The sequence below is a fragment of the Chinchilla lanigera genome, unplaced genomic scaffold (assembly GCF_000276665.1).
Source record: "Chinchilla lanigera isolate Chin_1 unplaced genomic scaffold, ChiLan1.0 scaffold00051, whole genome shotgun sequence".
Classification (NCBI taxonomy): Eukaryota; Metazoa; Chordata; class Mammalia; order Rodentia; family Chinchillidae; genus Chinchilla; species Chinchilla lanigera.
Genome location: NW_004955452.1, coordinates 13990057 through 14016380, shown reverse-complemented (window position 1 = coordinate 14016380; position 26324 = coordinate 13990057). Strand labels below are relative to the sequence as shown.

Sequence of the window (26324 nt, the reverse complement as noted above, 5' to 3'; positions counted from 1 at the left end):
TATTCAAGGAGGAGCATGAGACAAGCCCAGACAGAAATATTTTACAAAACAACTTGCCTGTGACCTTTTTTTATTTTCCTTGAGAAAGTGTCTCCCTATGTAGTTAGCCCAGGCTGGCCTCAAATTTGGAGTGATCCTCCTGCCTCAGCCTCCTGAGTGCTGGGATCTCAGGCATATGCCACCATACCCACCCTTGCCTGTAATGTTGAATCTTGTTAACATCAGAAAAGGAAAAAAAAAAAAGGCAAGGAAATTGTTATATAATGAAGACTAAAGAGACATGCTATATATATGATTACTCTGGTCCAGCAGACTAGATTTTGTATCTGAGGGAGGAGCTAAACATTAAACAATATAATTGAAACACCTCACGAAATTGGAATACGGATCACTGATTAAAGTATCATATCAGGGCCGGGGATATAGCTCAGTGGCATAAGTGCGGCCTGGCAAGCACAAGGTCCTGAGTTTCAATTGCTGGTTATCCCCCAAAATAAATAAAGTATTATATCAATGTTAAATTTAATGAAACTGACAAATATACCATGGTTTTTGTCTTTACTTTTAGGAAATACACATTAAAGTATTAAAACATTAAACTAGTATGATATATACAAACTAATGGTTAATGATTCAGGAAAAATACATATATAGCTAAAAACAGAGGAAAATAGTAAGAAAAAAATGATAAAACTAATGTGATAAATATTGAGGATATTGACGAATTCGGGTAAAGGACACATGAGTGTTCTCTGCATTCCACAAATCTGAAATTATTTCCATATAGAAAGTTTAAAAATCTAGATAGAGTAGATGTGTACTTTTATGTAGATTAAAACTTAAATAGTAATAAATTCATTTAAAAAGAGACATGGAAAAGTGTACCTTCACAAAAAAGGAACGTATGTCTTACCCCAGTAGTTGCCACAGGAAGTGGATTGGCTGTGTACAGGCTTCTTTTTCCATCATATACTGGTCTACGGTCTCCAAATATAGTTACTTTAAAATGCTGAACCATTGAGTCAACTACCTCCCTAAAGAAGGAAAAAAATTCAAGTGATCTTCTCAAGATGAAATACAAAAAAGATTAACTGAAGTAATTTCTGGTACAGTATACAGCCATCAAATTTTTAAAAATATTCATTCATACATGATAAAGGTTTTGCTTTCAGAACCACGGCTTAGGATAGCAAAAAAGGCTGACTGCTGCTGGCAAAGGATGACATGTATTTCCCAAAGACAGAGAATAATGAATCCAGTATATTAATCGTTCTGGGACACAACTGAACTGCAAAATATTCTCTTTAGAAACTGACTCCAAAATCTCTTTCATCAGCTCAAAGCATTCCCTTACATGTTCACCTCTCTTTCTTGAAGAAAAAGATGAATGCTCTTTCTATTTTGCTAAAATAGTTCTTAGTACTAATAGAGAATAGTGTTCTTTACTAGAACTCAGTCTGTTGCATTATAATTATTATTTACTTCATTACTACTATGAGTTTCTTGGGAGCAACAAACACCTGCATTCCTTGTACTTCCCTATCCTTAAAACTGTATCTAACAACAACAACAAAACAAAAAACAAAAACCCAAAACTGTATCTAGTCTGTAAAGATACTATGAAACTTCCATTTTTAACCAGCAAACTGTTTGATCCAATATACTCGGGGAAAGATATCAAGACTCATACATTTTTAAAAAAATTGACCATAGAGAATGATACCAAACATCTACAAATGAACATTTATATCTATACACACATATTCACATAAGCAGTGAAAAGATATCTGGAAAGCTAAGTGCTAAAAAAGATAATAGTGCTGCCAGGCATGGTGGTGCACACTTGTAATCCCAGCACTGAGGAGGCTAAGACAGAAGGATCACCATGAGTTCGAGGCCAGCAGGGGCAACACAGTGAGTTAGAGATCAGCTGCACTACATAATAAGACCTGTCTCAAAACAAAACAAGACCAGACCAGACCAGATGAGATGCAAGCAGACTCTCTCGAAAAGAACATGAGAGGGTTACAGGGTAACTTTTGTTTATACAACCTAAATATATTAGCCTGAGAATAGTGTCACATAGTATCGATATGATTTAAGGTGAGATTAAATGAATCAAATACAACCCAGGCAAGCAGGGAAGGAGGAGAGAAAAAAAAAAATTTTCTAGAACAAAAAAAATCAAGCTGACTTGATACACAGAGCAACTTTCTAGATGACACAAATTTCTCCCTCCTTTTTCTTTGTCTTACTAAACCTATGTTTAGTAGATCTTTCTGGAGTAATTTTGACAACAAAGGTTTGCTTTACCTGTCAGTTCTTGGATTCAAAATAAAGTTCAATGATTTTCTGCCATTTTTTCTTTCTTTTTTTTGTGACCATTATAACCAAGGCCAGTTTCTCAGGTGTAATTACTGAGATCTAATTTGTCTAGAATGTTATGACTATTTTGTCATTTTTAAAGTTAACACTAAACTTAAACTTACTAATTCCTGGCAGCCCAATCAAACCAATGTTAGCTATTAACAATGTCCATGTATTTGTTGAACTGAAACCAGTAATTTGGTATCAAATTAATCTTCTTTTAATCTTATGGTTTTATACTTTTGAAATGCTGTTTAAATGTTGGAGGAGACTGAACTGGTAGGCAAAAAACATTTTAGTGATTAAAAAAAAAAGCTTTGTTTTGATAACTTAGTATACAATATGTCCTCAATAAATATTCTAGAGCCAGTTGTGGTGGTGCACATCTGTAATCACTGCACTTGGGAGGCTGAGGTAGGAGGATCGTTGTGAGTTCGAGACCAGACTGGGCTACAAAGTGAGCTCAAGGCCAATCTGAACTGCATAGTGAGACCCTATCTCAAAGAAAAAAAAAAAAAAAAAATTCTAGAGAGGATAATTTACTTTGATGAGCTGCCAGAACCTCTAAAGGAATGTATCTAAAGTTGAATTCAATATATTTTCCCTAAACTGAATCTAGTTTTCTTCTGATTGTTGCTCCTGTTTAATTAATGGTGCTTCCATCCATCTGCTTACCCGGATTCAAAATCTGTCTCATTTCCTTACCTCATTAGTTGTTTTTTTGTTTTTTAATAATTTTTTACCTCATTAGTTGTTGACTTCACCTCTCTGCAATATTTCTTACAGCAGTCCTTTACTTTCCATTCCTAATTAACATCATCTTAAATAAATACTTCAAATCCTAGAACTTGGATTATTTCTTATAAATTTCTGGGTTTTTATGTCCCTAGTTTTTCCTTCTCATCCTAATTTATAAGACCACTGCCAACTAAGTTCCTCATCATGACTTTTATTGCTTAGGTAAAAAATGCTGAGTTTATCATACTTCTCAGTTTGTGGCATATTATCAACTCTTTAAGACCCTTTTTACAACTATTTCCATTTCCTATTTCCCACTTCAAATGAACATCTTCCTGTTTGTATGTATTCCTGTTTGTATGTATTTCCCACTTCTTGATGAACATCTTCCTGTTTGTATGTATTCCTACTTTTACCTTTCTTCCTTCCTTCCTTGTAGTATTGAGAGTTGAACCCAGGATGTAAGTAATGAGCTATACACAAGCCCTTTAAAAATTTTTTTTTTTCGTTTTAAATTCTGAGACAGAGTCTTGCTACGTCACGAAGTTGCTCAGGCTGGGTTCAAACTTGTGATCCTCCTGCCTCAGTCTCCTAGAGTGCTGGGAATACAGGCATGTTTCACTATCCCTGGCCCCTAGATCTAATTTTTAATAGTTAACAATACAATCTACAGTACATGAGAGTATTTTAATACAAGCTATCATTGTAGTCATTTCACATGTGAATTTTTTTTTCCAACTAGACTGTAAATTTCACTTTGTGTTAATTCTTATAATCCTATATAACCACACCACTGTAACAAACATTTCTGGTGCGGTGTTCACAAATAACCGACAGATGACTCTGAAGTTTTTGAGAAAAAAACTCATTATGCTAACAAACCTTCTGTAGAACACACTTCAGGCCAGTGCCATTTTTTTTTTTTTTTAAATTCATTTATTTTTGTCTTTTTGAGACAGGATCTTGCTATGCAGTTCAGGCCGGCCTTAAGCTCCCTTTGTAGCCCAGGCTGGTCTCAAACTCACAACAATCCCCCTGCCTCAGCCTCCCGAATGCTGGGATTACAGGCGTGCGCCACGATGCCCAGAGCCAGTGACATCTTAACAGCCAGGTGTAGTAGCCTCTTTTTAGCATTTATACTCCTGGCTTCTTTTTAGCATCTGCTACTGTGATCAAACCTTGCTCCTTGAAAATTACCATCCTTACCTTGCCTTTCTGAAGTCGCTACTACTTTGTCCTGGTTTTCTTATCTTTCTAATTTCTTTGTCTTCCAAACCAGAAATCATAGTATCCCCAGAGATCTATTATCAATCCTCTTATCTTGACTTTACATATTTCCCTAGTTTTCAACTATCACTTCCATACTGATAAGCCTCAAATCTCAATCTCCATTTTGACTTAACTCTTGAGTTCTTGGCACTTGTTTTCAATAGCATCTTATTTATTTATTTTGCTTTTTGAGACAGGGTCTTCCTATTTTAAGGGTGGCCTCAAAACCTGTGGTGATCCTCCTGCCTCAGCCTCTCAAGTGCTATGATTACAGGTGTGTACCATCATGCCTGGCATCCAATAATATATACTGCTGTTCCATTTTCATTTTTCTTTTGCAATTCAATCTCCAAACATCAAAAATAATATTTTAAAAAACCTGGTCCTGGGGCTGGGGATTTAGCTCAGCAGCACAGTGCCTGCCTGGCAAGCGCAAGGTCATGAGTTTGATTCCTGGTACCGGGAAAACAAACAAACAAACAAAAAACCTGGTCCTTTCACAATCTGTATTTGTATTAAAACTATCAATAATGCATAAACTATGGATTATGAAAATATTTATGTTTCTTCCCTTTCCCCACATACCTAAGTTGTTTATTCTTTCTCTAAATATTCCATCATTGGGAATGTGGCTCAGTAGTAGGGTATTTGCCAAACAGGAACAAGGTTCTGAGATCTATTCTCAGCTATGCCAAGAAAAAAATGAAAACTGTATTTACGTCTTCGACCACCACTGTTGCTGCTTTTGAACTCGTTATTTTTAATACAGAAAAATATGCACAGGAAGTGCCAAGGAATATTTATATTTACTTTTCATCTAACAATGAGAAATTAAGATCTGCAAATGCTCATTAGTATTACATTATGCCCTCATTTAATCCTTATCAGCCAGTCGGGTATAACACATGGCACACCAGAAATCCTAAGAGATTAACAGGACTTCTGCAATGTCCAAGAGTCAACACCAGGTGTGGTGGCGCAAGCCTGTAATCCCAGCACTTGGGAGGCTGAGGCAGGAAGATCGTTGCAAATTTGAGACCAGCCTGGGCAACAAAGTGAGCTCAAGGCCAGTATGAACTGTATATTGAGACCCTGTCTCAAAAAGACAAAACAAAACAAAACGAAAGTCAACAACAGTGGGGCTCAGGGTGTAGCTTAGTTGTAGAGCACTTAGCAACCATGCCATGTACAGGGCCCCAGGTTTGATCCCCAGCACCAGAAAAAAAACCAATAAACCCCAAAAAACTAACAGTAGCACTACCACTCATTTTTTCATTCATTTTTCAGTATGTTGTAACTTATTACAGTTCAAGGGCATATCACATATTCAATCAACTTTTTGCTACCATTAATCAGAAATTTTTAAATAACTTATTTAAAAATATTTTAGTTAAAAAATTTTATCTTTAATTTTTCTACAGTTAATTAATAGAATAGTAGTAATGTCTCTAAATTAGAACTTAAAATGTGTGTATACATGTTTATGTATTTATTGTTGAGTATAAGATTAAACAGAATTTTAGTTAATGAGGCTATATGAACACTGCTTTGAAGACCACTAATCTAGACTATTGTAACAACTTTCCAAATGATCATCAACTCCAGTTGTTTTTTCTATACTTCATTCTCCACATTGCCATCACTTAGTGTTTTAAATACAGATGCTCCCTCTTTGCTTCAAAACTTCCAATAGTTATCCACAATTTCTGGATATATGATAAGCTTCAGCAGGGATTTAAGATTCCTCATAACCTAGTCCCTAGTTAATTTTTCAGACTCACCTACAGGTATTCTGTTAACACAGGGCAATTTCTGTTACATAGACATGTTATGCCTTTGTTCATGCTCTTTGTTTGTTTGTTTGTTTATTTTTTCCAGTACTGGGAATCCAACTCATGACCTTGCACTTGCCAGGCAGGCGCTGTGCTGCTCAGTTAAATCCCCGGCCCCTGTTCATGCTCTCTCAATAGGTATTCCTTCTCCCTGTCTACAGGATAACAATTCTGCTCAGAAATTATGTCATGTACCCTACCCTTCTCCTTACCCAAAGGTAGAAATTATTATCCTTTCATCACAGTGCATAATACACCTCTCGTAGAACTGATCACCCCATACAGATTATAATATCTTTAGAAGGGGTTATATTTTATTTAGATTGTTAGCTCCAGAGCCTAGCGTGGTACTTGTCACAAAAGAGGGCTGTGGTAAATAGTTAATAGAAACACAGAGAAGACCCAATAATAATCTTTAAGTTTTAAAAAGTTACTGCACAATTCAGAATTAAATGGCAGCTGGGCGTGGTGATGCATGTCTGTAATCCCAGCATTTGAGAGGCTGAGGCAGGAGGATCATGCAAGTTTGAGCCCAGCCTGGGCTACAAAGGGAGCTCAAGGCCAGCCTGAACTGCATAGCGAGACTCTGTCTCAAAAAGGCAAACACACACACACACACACACACACACACACACACACACACACAAAATAAATTCCAATCAGGTTTATGCATCCTTTAAATTTAGCATCAGTAGCATTTTATCTTTTGTACAACTACTTGGTAAATTAAGATAATTGAGTTGTATCAATTAATTTAACCTAAGGAAAAAACTAAAAGAGAATAAAAGTAAATAGATCAACATATATTTATACAATGAAATACTGTACAAGTTATTATAATTCATATCTACACAAATGGACAGATAACTAGTAATACATATCAACTAGTGTCTGGCATTAGACATATTTATTCATAAAAAATATTTACAAATTTCAAATGTGTTACATGGATACTAACCCAAAGACTAATTTCTACTGAGTATGCAGTTTAGTTGTTACTTTAAAAAAATTTTGAGATGTGAAATAACTGCCATCTGATAGCCTTCCTGTCTTCCAACTGATTTACTAGGGAAATAAAACTTGTTTATTAGCTGACATATTTGGTACCAGTATATTTTCCCCAAGATGTCTAAATATTCCAAACTGTATCATTTGATTTTCACTGGCAGCATTTTCTGAGGTATGCCTTCTGGATCATTTTAATCAGAAGTATACCATCTAAAGATCTGCCAACACAGGCATAAGCATAAAAGCATAAACTGGATAACATCAAGATTTAAAATGTTTGTGCTTCAAAGAAGACCATCGAGAAAGTGAAAGGACAACATGTAGAAAGGAAGAACAAGTTTGTGAATAATATATCTGATATAAGACATTTATGTAGAATGTATAATGAACTCCTACAACTCAATACTGACAAGACAAATGATCCAATTAGAAATGGGCAAGAGGCTTAGAAAGACATTTCTCCAAAGAAGATATATAAATGGTTATTAAGTATATGAAAAGAGGCACAGATCATCAGCTACTAAGAAAACTGCAAATCAAAATGACAATAAGATACTATACTGCTTCATATCAGGATGGCAATAATAAAAAAAAGACATAATAAAAAATAGTGATGAGGATATGAAGAAAGTGGTACCCTCACAGTCAGCTAGTGGGAATGTAAAATAGTATAACCATTTCAGAAGAATACCAAAGTTTCTTAAAAGGTTAAATACAGAGTGACTGTATGATTTCACTCTTATGTATATACCCACAAGAAATGAAAATATATGTCTACACAAAATCCTGTACAGAAGGTTTATTCAAAGTAGCTTGAAAATGGAAACAACTGAAAACATTAACTGATCAATGAATGGATAAAATATGTATTATATCCATTTAATGGACTACTACTCAATAAAAAGAAATGAAGGTCAATACTGATACATGCTACAACATAAATGAACCTTGAAAACATTATGTAAAGAAAAAGAAGCCAGTCACAAAAGGACACATATTGTATGATTTCATTTATATTAAAGGTCCAGAAGAAAAAATCAACTGAGACAAAATAGATTAGGGGTGGGAAGGGTGTATAGGGGTGGAGGGAAACGTGATTGACTGATAGTAAATATGGGCTTCTTTTGGAGGTTATATATTCTAAAATTAGATTGTGGTAAGGGATCATCTCTGTAAATGTACTAAAAATCATTTAGTTTTAAATAGGTGAATTATATATTAAGAACATTACTAAAAATAAGTATGGCCTTTTGGCACACTATCCAACTCTAACACTATGCCAACAATATTCTTAATAACAGCAAAGAGTTCCTTTAAACACTTGCTAATCAGAGATTTGCACTTAAAGGCCAAAATGATATCAATTTAGATATAGTTTAGCTTCTAAAATTCAATCAGTATACTCTGGTTTCTCTTCAGATCATATAAATTTTTTGCCTTTTAAAATTCAATCAGTATTACATTACATCCATATGTAACAGGCACAAATATTAGGCATTATTAATCATAATAGCATAGTGATAGCAATAATAGTACAATGATCATATAATAATCTGTAAAAGACAACTGAACCAGAGCTTAATAATAAGCTACTTCCATTTTGAAATTCCTTCAAATTTTTATTCATGTTTAAAATAGGTCTTGCAGTTATAGTCATGTATCTACCGTTTTTGCCCATGTTTATAATTCTACCATTTAATGATTTTTTAAAAATACATGTCTATTCAAGGTTTATCTCTCTGCATATTTAGTAGATGGACAAACTAGCATATAATCTGAATTACAGCAGTTATATCCCAGGTCATATTTCTAAAAATATTTGATTTTGTTATCACAATCACTTATTTAAAAAAAAAAAAGCCGAAAAACGAGTAACATTTGAAATCTGCACTTTTACCAAATGATCATTTTCAATAAAAATCACCTAGTAGGGAAAAGAGAAAAGGAGAGAACACCCTTCCCCATAAAAGAGGGGGCAAGGAAAGTGGGAATATGACAACAGACAGAAAATCTGAAATCTAACTCTGTAGAGAAGTTGACTCACAAAATGATTCACAAACATTTCTTTGATATTTTGTCCAAAAAACCTCCTCGGACTAAAGCAGAAATTTGTTTGGTTAAAATACCTCAATCCACTATTATGATTAATGTCTTAGTGCCAAGTATTTGCTCATGTGGCATATGAACAAGGATAACCTCATATACATTGATTTAAGTATTGAAAAATTTAGGTAACTTAGAAGATAACCACTATGACATCACAGAAAGTGACCACAAAAACCTTTGCACTAACAAGAAAATGATCTGTTAGTTTTAACCATTTTGGAAATGTTAAATTAGACATAACTAAACTGCTGGATTTTGATCCCTCCCTGTTTGGATAGTATTCAGAAATTGCACAGTTTTATCTAATTCTACTTTTAGAATTTCAGTTGCTGACACATAGGAACTGAACCACCTATTTCAGCAAGGCCACTAATAGCTTTAACTGACTAATCATGTGGCAGGATTGGAAAACTGAAGACAAAAGTAAGTCTGTTGAAGAAAATACATGGAGATGTTCACTTTAAATCAAGACATTATTAACAAGTACAACTGCCCCTGCCATGTCCATGGGTTCTACTTCCACAAATTCAACAAAAGTCTGAGTGACTATACCTGAAAAAAACTTCATCTATACTGAACATGTACAGACTTTTTTCCCTTGTCATCATTCCCTTAAGCAAGATAATATAACAACTATCTATGTAATACACCCATGACATTAGGCATTGTAAGTAAACTAAAGATGATTTAAAGTATATAGAGGAATGTGTGAAGGCTGTCTACAAACATAAAACCATTGTACATAAGGGATTTGAACATCTGGAGATTTAGGGATGGGTGGGGGTCCTAAAACCAATCCCCCAACATATCAAGCAAGAGATGAATATATAAAACTGACATGCCCCCCTCTTTTAGCTGGGTATAACTAGAACCTTTATTAGATATGTTTTTCAATGACATGCATTTTTAGAGTCCTATGGAAATTCTGTTGTTTGTATCAAAACTCAAGCAATTAGCAAGGACAAGGCCCTGGATTCACTCCCCGGCACTAAAACTAAGGAAACAGAGAAACTAAAAATAAAAGCCAGGCATTGGTGAATACCTGTAAAACTAGTACTCTGGGAGGCTGAGACAGGAATACAGTAAGTCTGAGCTTTGTAGTATAATTTCAAATTAGGGGCTGTGATGCCCCTGCCTTGCCTTTGTTGTCCACAATTGCCTTTGCTATTGTAGGTCTCTTCTGGTTCCAAATGAATTTTAGGATTGTTTTCTCCAATTCTGTGAGATATGCTGTTGGAATTTTGATCAGAACTGCATTAAATCTGTGTAACAGTTTTGGAAGTATGACCATTTTCACTATATTGGTTCTTCTTACTCAAGAGCAAGGAATATCTTTCCATTTTCTGATGTCCTCTTTAGTCTCCTTTTTCAGAGTACCGTAGTTTTCAACGTAGAGGTCTTTTCCATCCTTTGTTAGATTGATTCCTAGGTACTTTTTAATTTTTTGGATGCTATTGTGAAAGGTGTTTCCCTAATTTCTCTCTCAGTGAATTTTTTATTTGTGTACCAGAAGGCTACTGATTTTTTAGTGTTAACTTTGTATTCAGCTACACAACTGAATTTGCTCATTAGTCTAGCACTTTTTAGTGGAGTTTTTGGGGTCTTCTCTGTAGAGTATCATGTCATCTGCAAATAATGATAATTTAACTTTTGCATTCCTATTGTTATTCCTTTTATTTCTTTCTCTTGTCTAACTGCTCTGGCTGAACTTTCTAGGACTATGCTGAGTAAGAGTGGAGATAGTGGACATCCTTGTCCTGTTCCTGATTTTAGAGGGAAAGCTTTCAGTTTTTGTCCATTTGGTACGATGCCGACTGTTGGTTTGTCATAGATAGCTTTTATCAGATTGAGATAAAGATCATCTATTCCAATTTTCTGTACGGTTTTTTTTTTTTTTTCTTTCCATGAATGGGTGCTGGACTTTGTCAAAATCTTTGTCTGCATCTAGTGAGATGATCATATGATTTTTTTTCCTTGGCTCTGTTAATATAGTGTATTACACTTATTGATTTTTGTATGTTGAACCATCCCTGCATCCCTGGGATAAATCTCACTTCATCATGGGGTATAATCTTCCTGATGATTTGCTGCATTCTCTCTGCCAGTATCTTATTGAAGATTTTTCCATCTATGTTCATTAGGTAGACTGGCCTGTTGGATGTTATTCTGTAGGCAATGGGAAGCTGATTAAATCTTTAAAGTAGGAGAATAGAGAGTAACATAATCAGACTGCTAATTTTAAATTTTTTTTTTTTAAAAAAAAGGGCTGTAGATGTAGCTCAGTGTGAAGGCCCTGGGCTCAACCCTAAGGCCTCGGGGGAAAAAGCAGGGAGAAGATTAAAGAACAATTTCTGAAATAAAAGCAGTAAGACTTCAAAACCAAGAAGAGGTACAAGGAAATGAAAAGCTTAGTTTGGGAGTTTAGGTAAGAAAAAAGAATACAGCAGAATGAACAAACTACAGGGATCAGGGCTAAAGAAAAAGAGTTGCTTTCATTTTGTTGCAATACTTGAGAGAGGCACAGTTAGGTAGCTGTCTCAAGTTTAGGGTAGGGGTGGAGGTACAGTATGGTTAGCAGTCATCTATTCTTACTGACAGCTTTATACCTCTGGTTTTTCCCAATCAGTGCACTTTTTATTGTACACACACAAACACAACTCACTACCCCTATCTACATTTCTACTAACTGCTTTATCAACTGAGTTCCTTCTCTTCTCCTCTTACAAAAGATTTCCTAATGACTACTATATCTGGATTCTAGGGTTTTGGTTTCACCTTTGCTACTAAATATGTGTGTTCTTAAATAGTCTGTTCAACTTTCTGGATTTCAACTCTAAAAGATGACTAGATTAATGACTTTTTACAAAGTTCCTTCCAACTGTTATATTCTACAACTTGTTCATTATAGGTTAAATCTAACATTTAAAAAGCTGTTTTGGGTCGGGGACATAGTTCAGTGGCACAAGTGCCTGCCTGGCAAGCACAACGTCCTGAGTTTGATTCCCGGTACCAATAAATAAATAAATAAATAAAAGCTGTTTTACCATGTTATCACAAAATCTCTTGGTGTGAGATGGAGGGAAGCGGAAGGAGTGGGGAAGAGGATGAAACAGAATTTATGTATATGTATCAACTCCCCATGAGAAATGTAATCATTATGTACTGCAAACATATACCTGTAAAAATAAATATTAAATGAAAAAAGAAAATTTCAAATGAAAACAATAAATGTAGACCAAAAAAATCTCTTAGTGCTCATTCACTTTTATGTATAACTGTAATACTAATATTAAGGATGGCAAATCCAAATAAAATCAGATTTTTATATTTCTTCTGTGTCTTACCACCTCTACTTAATTACAAATTTTGACAAACAGAACTACCTATGTCTTAAATTAAAACTCTTAAAGCCAGGGTGTGGTGGTGCACACTTGTAATCCCTGCACTCAGGAGGTCAAGGCAGGAGGATCGTTTTGAGATCGAGGTTAGCCTGGGCTACAAAGTGAGTTCAAGGCCAGCCTGAATTGCATAGCGAGACTCTGTCTCAAAAAGACAATAACAAACAAACAAAAAATTCTTAATAATGCTAATAAGAAAAGACAGGTAGTATAAACCAAAAGGCTAAATTAAATATCACTGTTTTCTAAATGTGTTTCTTTTTAAATCAGAATATAATCAGCACACACTACAGCATCAATTCCTTTCATTATTTCTGCACTAGCTAAACCGCAATGAGGAATACATGCGGCATTTGGAGGAGGGCAAAGGAAGCAGAATGATAAACCTTTATATGTCATCTATACTTATTGCTATAGAAAAGCAAAGAATAGAACAGAAAGCATGAAAGCAGGACAAGCGCCTTTTTTTTTGGTCTTTTTGGGACAGGGTCTCGCTATGCAGTTCAGGCTGGCCTTGAGCTCACTTTGTAGCCAGGCTAACCTCGAACTCACATCTCGACCCTCCTGCCTCAGCCTCCTGAGCGCTGGGATTACAGGCGGGTGCCATCACGCCTGGCTGCAAGCACCATTTCAACCTACCACTACTACCATCATCACCATCATCTGAAAGGGAACACTATGAAACTGATGAGGTGAGGCAGGGAGGAAAAAGGAAGCACACATACATCACCTAATAGCAATTATAAAAAGATATGCTTGGGGGTTGGTGATATAGCTCAGTGGCATAAGTGCCTGCCTCTCAAGCACAAGGTCCAGAGTTTGATTCCCGGTAACAAAAAAAAAAAAGATATGCTCAGGTACCAAAAAAAAAAAAAGATATGCTTCAGCCTGGTTCCAAAAGCATATAAAAATGAACTAGATATTTTCTATCATCACAAAGAAAACGTAAGAGCTCATTTATAATAGAATAACATGAAGGCTGTTTGCAAATTTTTCTCACAATCACACCTCTGAAATGCAATCAATTTCAAAGCAAATTACCTGGTGTTTTTGTTCAAAGTGCTGTATATTGTCACTGTTATTCAGATATATAATTACTAGGGCAGATACAAACAGCAAAAGATCTTCATAGCTTCCTGATTCTTACCTGTTCACTCTCCTAGGACACTTGTCTGGTTTAATGTCTACCTCATAGAGGTAGACATCAATCTTTGGGATTTCAACTTGAAAACAGTTAGCCAGCAGTTTAATGGGTTTGCCCATGGTGCCATAGCCAGGTCTTCTGGGCACCATGAGTAGGGGCTGGGCCCCAACAGGTCCTGCCAGGGGAAAAAAAAAAAAAAAGAGTTTGTTATAAGCTGCATCTGATAATCTTGTCAACCAGAATACAGTAGAATTGTAAGTATCGCTTACAATGGTTAAAGCTTAGTGATGAATGTGACATCATTCCTATTAATTCAACTTCCTTCACCCCAATTTCTTCTCTTCGTTAAAAACAAACAAGTGCTGGGCATGGTGGCACAAGTTTGTAATCCCAGCACTCAGGAGGCTGAGGCAGTAAGACTGCTGCAAGTTTGAGGCCAGCCTACACTACAAACTGAGACCCTGTCTCAAAAAAGAAAAACAAAACGAAGCAAACAACAAAACAGTAACAAGCACCTTTGTTCTGGAAGGGGTATAGAGAAGAGGGGGCAACCATACAAATCCTGATGAGCATAAGAACTAAACTGTATAAAGTAGTGCAAAGTAAATGAAAAAAAAAAAGAACAAAACTTGACAAAACAAAAGCAATATATAATAAAAAGGATTAATAGCACAAAATTGATTATTTGAAAAGATATATAAAATTGGTAAGTCCCAGGTAACACTGATTTTTTTTTTCTTCCCCAGAACTTCCTTACAGGCTAAGCAAACATTCTACCATGGAAGCCCACATCCTTAGCCCTTTTTATTTTTGAATTTTTAGATAGAATCTCAGTAAATGGCCCAAGATGGCCTCAAATTTGTGATTCTCCTCCCTCAGCTGCCCTAGAACCAGGGAATGCAGGTAGGTGCCACCAGGTCCAGACAGGTAACACTGATTTTTTAAAAACACAAGTAAAAGTACTTAAGCAACAACGAAAGTGAAAAAATAAAGTGGTATCACGCTCCAGATTCTGAAGACATGACAACATTGGCGCCAATAAATTTGACAGTCTGGTGAAACAGAGAAATTCTTAAAGAAATACAACTTATGGACAAACAAAAGGACATAAAACCTGAAAAAGTACTCTATTACTAAGAATGTAAAATAATACAGTCACTTCAGAAAACAGTATGGTGGTTCCTCAAAAAACAAAAACTAGAATTAACAAATGACCCAGTGCCACATATATATTTTTCCTCATATATACACATATATATTTTTCCTGGAAATACACATATATATTTTTCCTCAAAGAACTGAAAGTAGAAAGAATTGAATGAAGGGATATTGGTACACTCATGTTCACTGGAGCATTATTTACAACACCAGAGGGTAGAAGTAACTCAAGTGTCTAGCAATGGATGAATGAATAAACAAAATGTGGTATATACACACAATGGAAAAACGCTCAACCTTCAAAAACAAGAAATTCTGATAAACATAATAATATATTACATTGTAATACAGATAAACCTTGAGCACATAATGCTAAGTGGAATAGCCAGTCACAAAGACAGTCCCTATGTTACTCCCCTTATGTGAAATGCCTAGAGGAGACAACTGCATAAGACAGTGTAGAATCTTGGCTGTTAGGAATTGAAGGGGAGTTGTTTCATGGTGTAGTTTCAGTTTTGCAAGTTGTGAAGACTGGCTGCAAAATCATGTAAAAGTACTTACACTAGGGCACTACATACTTAAAAGCATTAGGATGGGGCTGGAGATACAGCTCAATGGCACAAGCACCTGCCTGGCAAGCGCAAGGTCCTGAGTTCAATTCCCGGTACCAAAAGAAAAAAAAAAAAGGCATTAAGATGGTAAATTTAATGATATATGTATCCTACCACAATTTTTTAAAAAGCTTAAGTGATATGTAGTATTGTTTTGCTTTTATTTGTTTTTTTTTTTTTTTTTTTTTTTTTTTTTTGGTTTTTCTCCGGTACCGGGAACCAAACTCATGACCTTGCGCTTGCCAGGCAGGCGCTTTGCCGCTGAGCTAAATCCCCAGCCCCTTGTTTTGCTTTTAAAGAAAAACTTTTTGGAGGTATTGGAGACCCTAAAGGGCCTTTATTTTTATTTTGAGAGTGTTTTGCTACGTTGCTCAACTGCTCAGCTGGGCTCAAATTTATGATCCTCCTGCCTTAGTCCCCTGGAGGGCTGGGATTGTAAATGTGTACCACCATGTCCAGATTTTTAAAATTTTTGATTGAATGCATTTTACACTGTGGTACCATTAAATTTTTTGTTTATTTTTTGAGACAGGGTCTGGCTACGTAGTTCAGACTGGCCTTAAACTCACTTTGTAGTCCAGGCTGGCCTGAAACTGACAGCAATCCTCCTACCTCAGTCTCCTCTTGAGTGCTGGGATTACAGGCATGCACCACTATGCCCAGTTCACATTAAATTTTTAAAGCTGAGTATATCACAGCTTTATTACTCAAAATTCAAATAATACATGCAGTTAATAAGTTACTTATTTGAATAAATTAAAAATTACAGTTTAGGGTCTGGGGATTTAGCTCAGCAGCACAGCGCCCTCCTAGTAAGCACAAGGTCGTGAGTTCAATTCACGGCACTGGAAACCACCCCCCCAATTACATTTTAAAACTTCTGAAAAAAAAAAAAAAAAGCCAGTACTGTGTCACACGCCTATAAACACAACACAGAAGATAGCATAGTGATGAGCAACAGAGAAAGAGCCTTGCCGAGATTTGGTATCCAGACCCTGGAATACAGCAACATGAGGAAGACAAGGAGGGAAGTGGGTCCCTGGGATCCAGGAAGGATCTGACGTGAAAACTGAACCCCACAGAGAGAACATGGAGAGAGACTTCAATACAGAAGAAGGTGACCTGTTGTGCTTTCTCCCTGAAACCTGACTGACTGCATGGGAGAAGTGGCTTGAACCTGCAGACCCATAATTACTGCTGGAGAGCTCAGTGAGATCCACAGAGAAATGTACCAGTGGAATAGATCAGTGGACGAAGTGGAGTGTGGACTGGTGAGTTACTCAGGTTCAGACACACCCTAGGAAAGGGTGACTGCTTGGTAGCCATTTTGGAGAGGGGTCAACTGAGCTCTGAACTTAGAACTGCGGAATGGCTCCATCTGACAGCTCGTAGTGTGAGGGTGGGGCTGTTGAGTTCAAGTTGGTAGGAGGTCAGGGAGCGAAATCAAGCCAGTAGCAGGTGCACATAGTGTTACAGGCTGAACAAGTCAGGTTCCAGCCTCACAGCCAGAGATTTAGTGGAACTAAAGGTGCAGGTTTGCTAGGATTATCCACTACCCCACCATAAAGGTACAGCGGGCTTGCAGTGATTAATCAACTTGGATCTGGACTCTGTCTGACCACACTGTCTACCAGTGAGAGCAGAGACATGGCTTGAAGTGGACTTTTTTTCTTATTTTTGTTTTTGTTCATTTTCCTGTTTTAGTTGTGTTGCTTCTTGTTTGTTCTTATTTTTACATAAATGGGAACACAATTTCTAGATTTTTTTGCTTATTGCTCTGTTCTTGTATTTGTTTCCTTCTCTCTTTTCCTCCCGTCTTCTTCACAAGTTTCCCAAAGTTTTTGTAATCTTTCTTTGTCCTCTAGCCTTGCTTCTAATCTCTTTCTCTGCTTCTATTTTTCTATTTTTCACCCCAAACTCCTTTTAAATGTTGTCCCCTGAGGGTACAATCACCTTTTGGAGTCTTATTTACTTTATAAAATTTTCTGGTTTGTATTAGATTTTCTTACATAAACACAAATCTAGTTGATACAGTTAAAGGTGACAAATTATGTTACCAGAGTTTGTAATTTTCTTGGCTGTGTTTGATGACATTACTATTGCTGATTGTACTACTTTAGCCAACCTGACGTAATTGTTCTAATGAGATGTTTTTCCTGGTACGCCAAGATTGAGATTGCCTAAGGGTCATATACAATACTATAGGCCAGTGCCAAAGAACCAGGCAAATAGGCAGAAACTTCTCATACCCAATAAATTCAAGAAGTAAAATCCTGCAACACACTCAAAACCCAAAAGCTAGCTACACTTGGAAGACATCTCTGAGAAGCAGTCATTTCCAAAGGGTTCTAAATACTAGCAATAATGCTACTCGTTATAAGCCAAAAATTTACAAGCAACAACCTAGGAATTAAACTTAAAAAAAAAAAAAAGAAACAAACCAAGAAGACACTTAAACAAGACACAACCCCAGACTTCTAGCTCACCAAAGGAAAACCCAGGGGCAAGGAGGTGGAACAATCCATAAGCCATCCCTGGACTCTGTGACGTGGTAATAGTGGAAGTAACAAAGCAGATGAATGAAGCTCTAGAAAAAAAAAAACATATCACGAATGATTTCTCAGATAACTACAGAGGTGACCATATTGAAAGACATGGTTAGTGACTCTAGAGCAGATACAGACAGAAAGAGAGAGAGAGAGAGAGAGAGAGAGAGAAAGAAAGAGAGAGAGAGAAGCTTAGGAAAACTGTGGAAACCATGAATGCCCAAAGTAAGAAAAAAAATGAAATCCATGAAAGAGATTCAAACAGATATCCAATATTAAAAATTCCACTGAAAGTATAAGCAGCAGAAAAGGCCAATGTAAGGACAGAATACCAGGTATAAAAGACTGGATTGAGGTCAGTGATCATGAAAAGAAAAGATTTCTTAAAAATAGCAAGGGAACATGAGCAATCAATCCAGAAGCTGCTAGATGATTCAAAGAAGAACATAAAATTGATCTGCACTGGACAGTGTGGTGCACGTCAGCAATCCTAACTCTCAGGAGGTTGAGGTAAGAGGATCACTGTGAGTTCAAGGCCAGCCTGGGCTACATAGTGAGTTCCAGGTCAGCCTGGACTGCATAGCAAGACCCTGTCTCAAAAAACCAAACAAACAAAAAAAAATTGACCAGAGTCAATGAAAGTGCAGGTGATAGCACAATATTAAAAACCTGTTCAAAGAAGTAATGGCAGAAGACTTCCCAAGCAAGTAGAAAGAATCTGACGTACAGTAAGTGAGGTATATAGGACTCCAATTAGCTATGATCAAAAAAATCTACAGCACGACACATTAATAGTCAAAGTTCCAGAAACTGAACACAAGAACAGACTATTAAAAGTTGTTAGAGAAAAGAAACAAATCACCTATAAAGGAAAGCCCACCAGGGGCTGGAGATTTACCTCAGTGGCTCAGAACCTGGCTGGCAAGTACAAGGTCGTAAGTTTGGTTCCCAGTGCCAGAAACCTCCCCCCTCCAAAAGGAAAGCCCATCAGAATCACAGCTGACTTCTCAACACAAACCCTGAAGTCAAGGAGAGCTTGGAGTGAAGCAGTTTAAGCACTAAAAGAAAAGAACCTCCAACCAATCTTGTAGGGTACAAGACTGATGTACCCTACAAAACTATCTTTCGAAACTGACAGAAACAAGATACTTCCATGACAAAGACCTGAGGTGATTCATTACCACCAAACCAGCAATGCAAAATGTTCTGAAGGACATTCTAGAAAGATAACAAGGACCAAACCTCCATGAATCCCCAACAGAATGAATCCACCAAATAAGGCAAGCAATTACACAGAGAAAGGGAGCCAACAACAGGAAAATAACATGACAAGGTCAAGTCAATACATACCAGTTATATCATCAATGCTAATGTTCTCAATTTACCAATCAAAAGACACAGACTGGCACAATGGATGAAGAAGTAAGATCCAACAATATGCTGCATAAAAGAAACACATTTAATTCAAGAAGAAATTCATAGACTAAAAATCAAAGGATGGGGGAGCTGGGGATTTACCTCAGTGCCTGCCTGGCAAGCGCAAGGTTGTAAGTTCGATTCCCGGTACTGGAAAGAAACCAAAAATAAATAAATAAATAAATAAATAAAATAAAAAATAAAAAAAAAAATCAAAGAATGGAAAACAATATTCCATGCAATAAGAACCCAGAAAAAAGCCTGTTTAGCTATTCTATATGCTGAAAAAGAGGATTTCAAGCCAAGACTAACTGAGAGAGACAATGGAGGTCACTACATCCTTGTAAAGGCAATAATCCAAGAGGAATAGATAACAATCATAAATATATATGCAACAAATACCAGCGCACCCAACTATACAAAACAAGTATTACAGGACATGAAAAAAATCAAATAAACACTAATACAATTGTATTGGGGGATCTCAATACCCCACTGTTACAAATAGATCAACTAGAAAAAAGTCAACAATGAAATATTAGAACTGCACCAAACTTGAAAAGATGGATTTAGTAGATGTCTATACAGTATCCAACCACACAACATCAGAATACACTTTCTTCTCAGCTGTGCATAGAACACTCTCCAAAATAGACCACATAGCTGGGCATGGTGGCTCATGCCTATAATCCTAGCACCTGGGAGGCTGAGGCAGGAGAACTGCTGTGAGTTTGAGGCCAGCCTGAAGTGCATAGTAAAACCCTGTCTCAAAAAGACCAAAAAAAAAAAAAGACCATATACTAGCTCATAGAACAAGCTTAAGAAAATGCAAAGGAACTGAAATTATCCTACGCGTATTATCAGACCATAGTGCAGTGAAACTGGAAATCAACGGCAAAAAAACCACAAGAATGTCATAAGCACATAGAAATTTTTTTGGGGGGTACCGGGAATTGAACTCATGACCTCAGGCTTGCTAGGCAAGCACTTATGCCACTGAGCTATATCCCCGGCTGCACACAGAAATTAAATAGCACCCTCTTGAACAACCAGTGGGTCACAGAAGAAATTAAAGGAAAACTAGACAGTTTTTACAATTAAATGATAATGCCAATACAACAAACCAGAATTTATGGGACACAATGAAAGCAGTCCTATGAGGGAAATTTATAGTGGTGAATGCCCATATCAGAAAAACAGAGCAAGCTCAAATAAACAACCTAATGTTGACCCTCAAGCTTCTAGAAAAACAAGAGAGCCAGCATGATGATGCACACTTGTAATCACAGCACTCGAGATGCTGACACACAAGAATTGCTGTAAGTTCTGAGGCCAGCCTGGACTACAAAGTGAATTTAAGGCCAGCCTGAACTGCATAGTGAGACCCTGTCTCAAAAAGACAACAACAGCAACACACAGAGAAAAAAAAAAAAAAAAAGAAAAGGAAAGAAAATCAAGCCCAAAGCTCATATGATGGAGGAAATTATAAAGATCAGAGCAGAAATGAATGCAATGGTGACTAAAAAACAATACAAAAAAAAAAAAATCAATGAATCAATGAGTTGGTTCTTTAAAAAGTTAAATAAAATTGACAAGCCCTTAGCCAACCTTATCAAAAACAGGAAAGAAAAGACTGAAATCCACACAATTAGGAATGAAAAGGGTGAAATCACAACAGATCCTGTAAAACTCCAGATCATCAATACCTACTCTGAGAACCTGTATTCTAATGAGATGGGAAACACAAAAGAAAGGGACAGATTCCTAGATATATATGGATCACCAAAAGTGAATCAAGATGATATAAAATTCTAAAGAACCTAATATCAATGAAATTGAAGATGTAATTAAAAACCTACCAACAAAGAAAAGCCTAGGCTCTGATGGATTCATTGCTGAATTCTACAAGAAATTTAGAGAAGCCCTAATGCTGCCATAAACCCAACACAACACTCTGGGTAGTTGAAGCAAGAAGCTCACAAGTTTGAGTCCAGCCTGGGCAACTTAGTGAAACTTCAGTTCAAAAAAAAAAACAAGGCAGGGGGTAGTGAGGGTGTAGCTCAGTGTGAAGGCCCTCAGTTCAATCCCTAGTACAAAATAAATAATCTGAAAAACTTATAACTATTGAAAAAGTTAAATCCATAATTATAATTATGTCCACACATATAACAAAACAAAACAAAACCTCCAAAGATCCAGAGGGCTTCACTAGAAAATTATGCCAAACAGTTAAGGAAAAAAACACCAGTCATACACAAACCTTCCAGAGAATAGGAAAAAAAATAAACATTCCCCAATTCAATTTATGATGCCAGAAAAGACTCTGGCATGGTACTAAAACCTGACAAAGAATTACGAAAAAAAAAAATCATGGGGCACGCTCATTCATGAACACACATGCAAAATCCTTACAAAATGGCAAATTAAATCCAGCAATATATCAAAAGGATATATTGGGAATAAAAAAAGTTAACAAACTTTAACTCACTGTGAATGAATGAACATTAAAAGGCTGCATGAAACATTTGTTTGAAAATATGCTTTCATATATTTCTAAAAAATCTCCAAGAACATAATCTTTCTTATTACCAGATAGGAAAGATTCTACCTATTCTACAAATAGACAATAGTATAGAAATTCTAGCTGAGGCCATGTCTGGCTCTGTTACTACGTGGTAATGTGACTGACACCAAATACTTATGTCCCTGCATTTATAACTATTGAAAAAGTTAAATCCATAATTATAATTATGTCCACACACATAACAAAACAAAACAAAACCTCCAAAGATCCAGAAGGCTTCACTAGAAAATTATGCCAAATTGAAATTTGAAATTTTCTCATTTTCTGATCTGTAAAATGAGAATAACAACAGATTTGCCTTTTCAAAAATAAATCCTGTCAGAATCAGATTAGATAATATGTAACAGCTAGAACTTAGCAAGCTTGTAACCCCCCCCCCACAATTTTATAATTAATTTCTTTAGCTGCTCTATGAAAAATTGTATGTAATAGTTCAGGCAGAAAAACCAATTATCATGCTATTGGCTGTCTAGGCAAAGGAAAATGTTTGGTAGGACTAGGATAATAGTAATTACGAGTGATGTGATGGAAAATATTTAGAAGACAGGTATGACAGGAATTGGTAATGTATGAAATTTTGGGTAAGAGATAAAGGTACTCTATAAGTTTCTTGGTCTAGGCAACTGAAAGAATGAAAGTTATCATTTACTGAGCTAGGACTCAAGAATAGCAATCAGTTCAGAGAAGAAATCACTGGGGAGATAGCTCAGTGGCACAAGTGCCTGCCTGGCAAGAGCAAGGTCCTGAGTTTGATCCCGGTACCACAAAAAAAAAAAAAAAAAAAAAAAGAGAAAGATGAACTCACGGAGAAGCAATCAAGAGGATTTTTAGGACATGTTAAGTTTGAAATGTCTATACAAACAGGTGCCTGCTAGAAAGATGAATGTGGAGTTCAGGAGAGAGATCTAGGTTGTCGATGAAAACGTGGATATTCTCAGCAAATAAGTGGTATTAAAACCACTAAATAAGGGGAGATGACCCAGGCAGAGGCAAGCTCAGAAGACTACTGAACCCTGGAGCACTTCCAAGATGTTCAGAGATCAGGGACAAGAGGAGAAAATAGCAATGGAACCAGACAAGTTAACAGCCAACAAGGTTGGAAGAGGACTTGGAAAGTAGTACCCAGAAAATGAGGTGGAAAAAAGCTTCAAGAAGAAAACAACTTAATAAGATTCAGTTGAAATGTTAAATAAAATGAAGATTTAGGAACTATTTGATTTAGCAAAGTCTTTGCTAACTTTGATAAAACAATTTATTGGAATAGTGGGGACAAAAAATCCTACTGAAGTAAATTCCAAAAGAATAGCCATTTAAAACATTAGAAGAAAGGATTTTGAATGTCTTCAATATAAATGATGAAATATTTGAGGAGACATATATTTAACTTGATTTTTGTATTACACAATGTACAAATAAACAGAAACATCATGTAGTCCCCATAAATATGTGCAATTTTTAATGTTTCTATGTATCCATTAAAAAGTAAAATTGAATTTTAAAAAATAACCAGAATTTGATTGTCTTTAGGTTTAACAGTGGTTTATAGGAAGTTTAGAAGAACAAACACTAAATTTCTAAGTGAAGATAAAACCAGTAAAATCCAGATACTGAGAAACTCTCAAGAGATTACCCATAAATTGCAAGGATTGTGGAGAAGAGAAATTTACAGATGAAAAGATATCAATCTTATTAAAAGATATCAATCAATCATAATGTATAAAGTTTATTTGGATCCTGACTAAAAAATGAAAGAAAGGCCTCTTGATTCAATTTAGAGCACAGAGGTAGGTGATAGGGGTGGGTGGTAGGTGGTAGATGCTGTTATGTTAAAGTAGACTTTGAAATAAGTAGAAGTTTGATATAAACACTTACTGCTGTTATTATCATCCTGTGATAATGGTACTCTGTCTATATTTAACAAGTCCATATCTCTTACAGATAATAGGTACTTCTGAGTGAAACTATATCATGTCTAGAATATGCTTCAAAAAAATTAAGAGGAAAAAGGTGGACATGGTAGCACATGCCTGTAATTCCAGCACTCAGGAGGCTGAGCCAGGAGGATTGTCACAAGTTGGAGACCAGCTTGGGCTACATAGTGAGTTCAAAGACAGCCTAAACTACACAGCGAGACCTGTTTCAAGAAACCAAAACCAGGGCTGGGGATTTAGTTCAGCAGCACAGCACCTGCCTGGCAAGCACAAGGTCGTGAGTTTGATTCCCGGTACCAGAAAAAAAACAAAACGCAAAACCAGACTGGGGATATAGCTCAGTGGCATAAGTGCCTCCCTGGCAAGCACAAGGTCCTGTGTTTGATTTCCGGTACAAAACACACACACACACACACACACACACACACACACACACACACACAAACCAAAACCCAAAACAAGAAACACAGGAGGGCGAAGAGGAAGGGTCATTATTAGATGTGGGCTGATGATTGTTTTGGTTTAGGTGATAGGTACATGGGAATTTATTATACAATTCTGCCTATTTGTATATATTCTAAATTCCCTATAATGTCTTAATAAGAAGAGAAGAAAGATCATTTTCTTCTCATACTGAATCTCTTTTTTACTATTCCACTGGAACAGATAAATAAATTAAGGTTAGGGAAGACTAAATGTATTGCCCAAAATTGGAGTTAATTTTTAATAACTATTTTTATAAGTTTTAGGCTCACAGAAAAACTGACAGGAGGTTAGAGATTTCCCAAATGCTCCCTGCCTCCACATACTCATTGCCAACATCCCTCACATTTGTTACAACTGAATCCACATTGAAACATTATTAGTAAGTCACAGGCAACTTCAAAGCCAGAATGTCTCCAAAACCTATGCTTTTTATACTATCATATATCACATTTTTAAAACACTTTTTCAGCCTGGGGATGTAGCTCAGCAGCACAGTGCCCGTCTGGCAGGTGCAAAGTCCTGAGTTCAATTCCCAGTAACCCCCCCCCCAAAAAAACCCAAATCTAACCTTTTCGACATTATTTGTCTGGTACAGTTCATACAATCTGACAAAAGCCAAAACTGTGTTTCATGAGTAAACAATGTAATGAAAGAAACATTTTTGCCAATACCTTATGCTTCCAATTCCAGAAGCATATTTTAGTTATTTAATGAACAGCTAGCTGTGGCCGCACACACATGTACTCCCAGCTACTCAGGAGGCTGAGGTACTAGGACTGTAAAGTCAGCCTCCAACCTAGACAACATAGTGAGACTCAACTCACAATGAGACAAAATATAAGAAAGGCTGGGACATATAGCTCAGTACCCCCTATCTTCAATCACTACTACTAAGGAAAACAAAAAAACAAAACATACATACCCCCCCAACACACAAATGTACTATAATGGATTTGAAAATATAATTAAACAGAAATATAAAACAATATCTGGAATTTCTGGAATTACTGCTGTACATACTAGCAGTACATGATTACATTCCTCATGAGAGTTAGCACATACACATAACACATCTTAACTCTTCATCTCCTTTCCCTATTTCTTTCCTCTATCTCTTGGTCTCCCCTTTCCTTTTGCAAAAGATCTGTCTTGTTATTTCTTATTATCTCTTTCATTTGGCTGTTTACATTTTGGGTTTCTCAAGCAAGAAAAATTATGCAATATTTAAGCTTGTGTGTCTGATTTACTTCACTTAAAATTATGGTCTCAAAGGTACATCCATTTTCCTACAAGTAACTCAAGTTTATCCTTCTTTGTGGCAGAGTAGTACTCCACTGTGTATAAATATCACTTTCTTTATTCATACAACTGTTCACGGATATATAGAGCACTTCTAAGATTTAGGTATTATGAGTTGTGCTGCATAAACACAAGTATGTATGTTTCACTGTAATAGGATGTCTCTAATTCCTTCAGGAAGATACCTAGAAGGGGAATAGTGGGGTCAAATAGAATTTCTAGTTTCTCTTATTTTTTTCAAAGACAAAAAAATTCAAAGCAAGATAATTAGAGGGTAACAATGGTCAATACATTGCATATTGTTATCTTTAAATTAGTTACTCATAGTACAAGACATAGGCATTTAATTGTCCAAACAGCACAAACCTTATTTTTCAAAGAACTAAGAGAAATTGGTAGTATAACTATCATACATATATATATATATATAT

The 26324-nt window shown here is 36.2% G+C and overlaps 1 protein-coding gene across 3 annotated transcripts in view; it reads right to left on the bottom strand.

The window, feature by feature from the left end:
* The window catches only part of Ago3 (argonaute RISC catalytic component 3), a 131243-nt gene that overhangs the window by 92349 nt on the left and 12570 nt on the right, over window positions 1-26324 (bottom strand). For all 3 annotated transcript variants that reach the window (XR_262685.2, XM_005395164.2, XM_013519526.1), the window contains exons 2-3: window positions 13866-14037; window positions 914-1034 (exon numbers count right to left, since the gene is read on the bottom strand). Coding sequence is in view for 2 of the 3 variants with exons in the window: in XM_005395164.2 (XP_005395221.1) it covers window positions 914-1034; window positions 13866-14037 (293 nt within the window). In the remaining variant the exon portion in view is untranslated. The remainder of the gene's footprint in view (window positions 1-913; window positions 1035-13865; window positions 14038-26324) is intronic.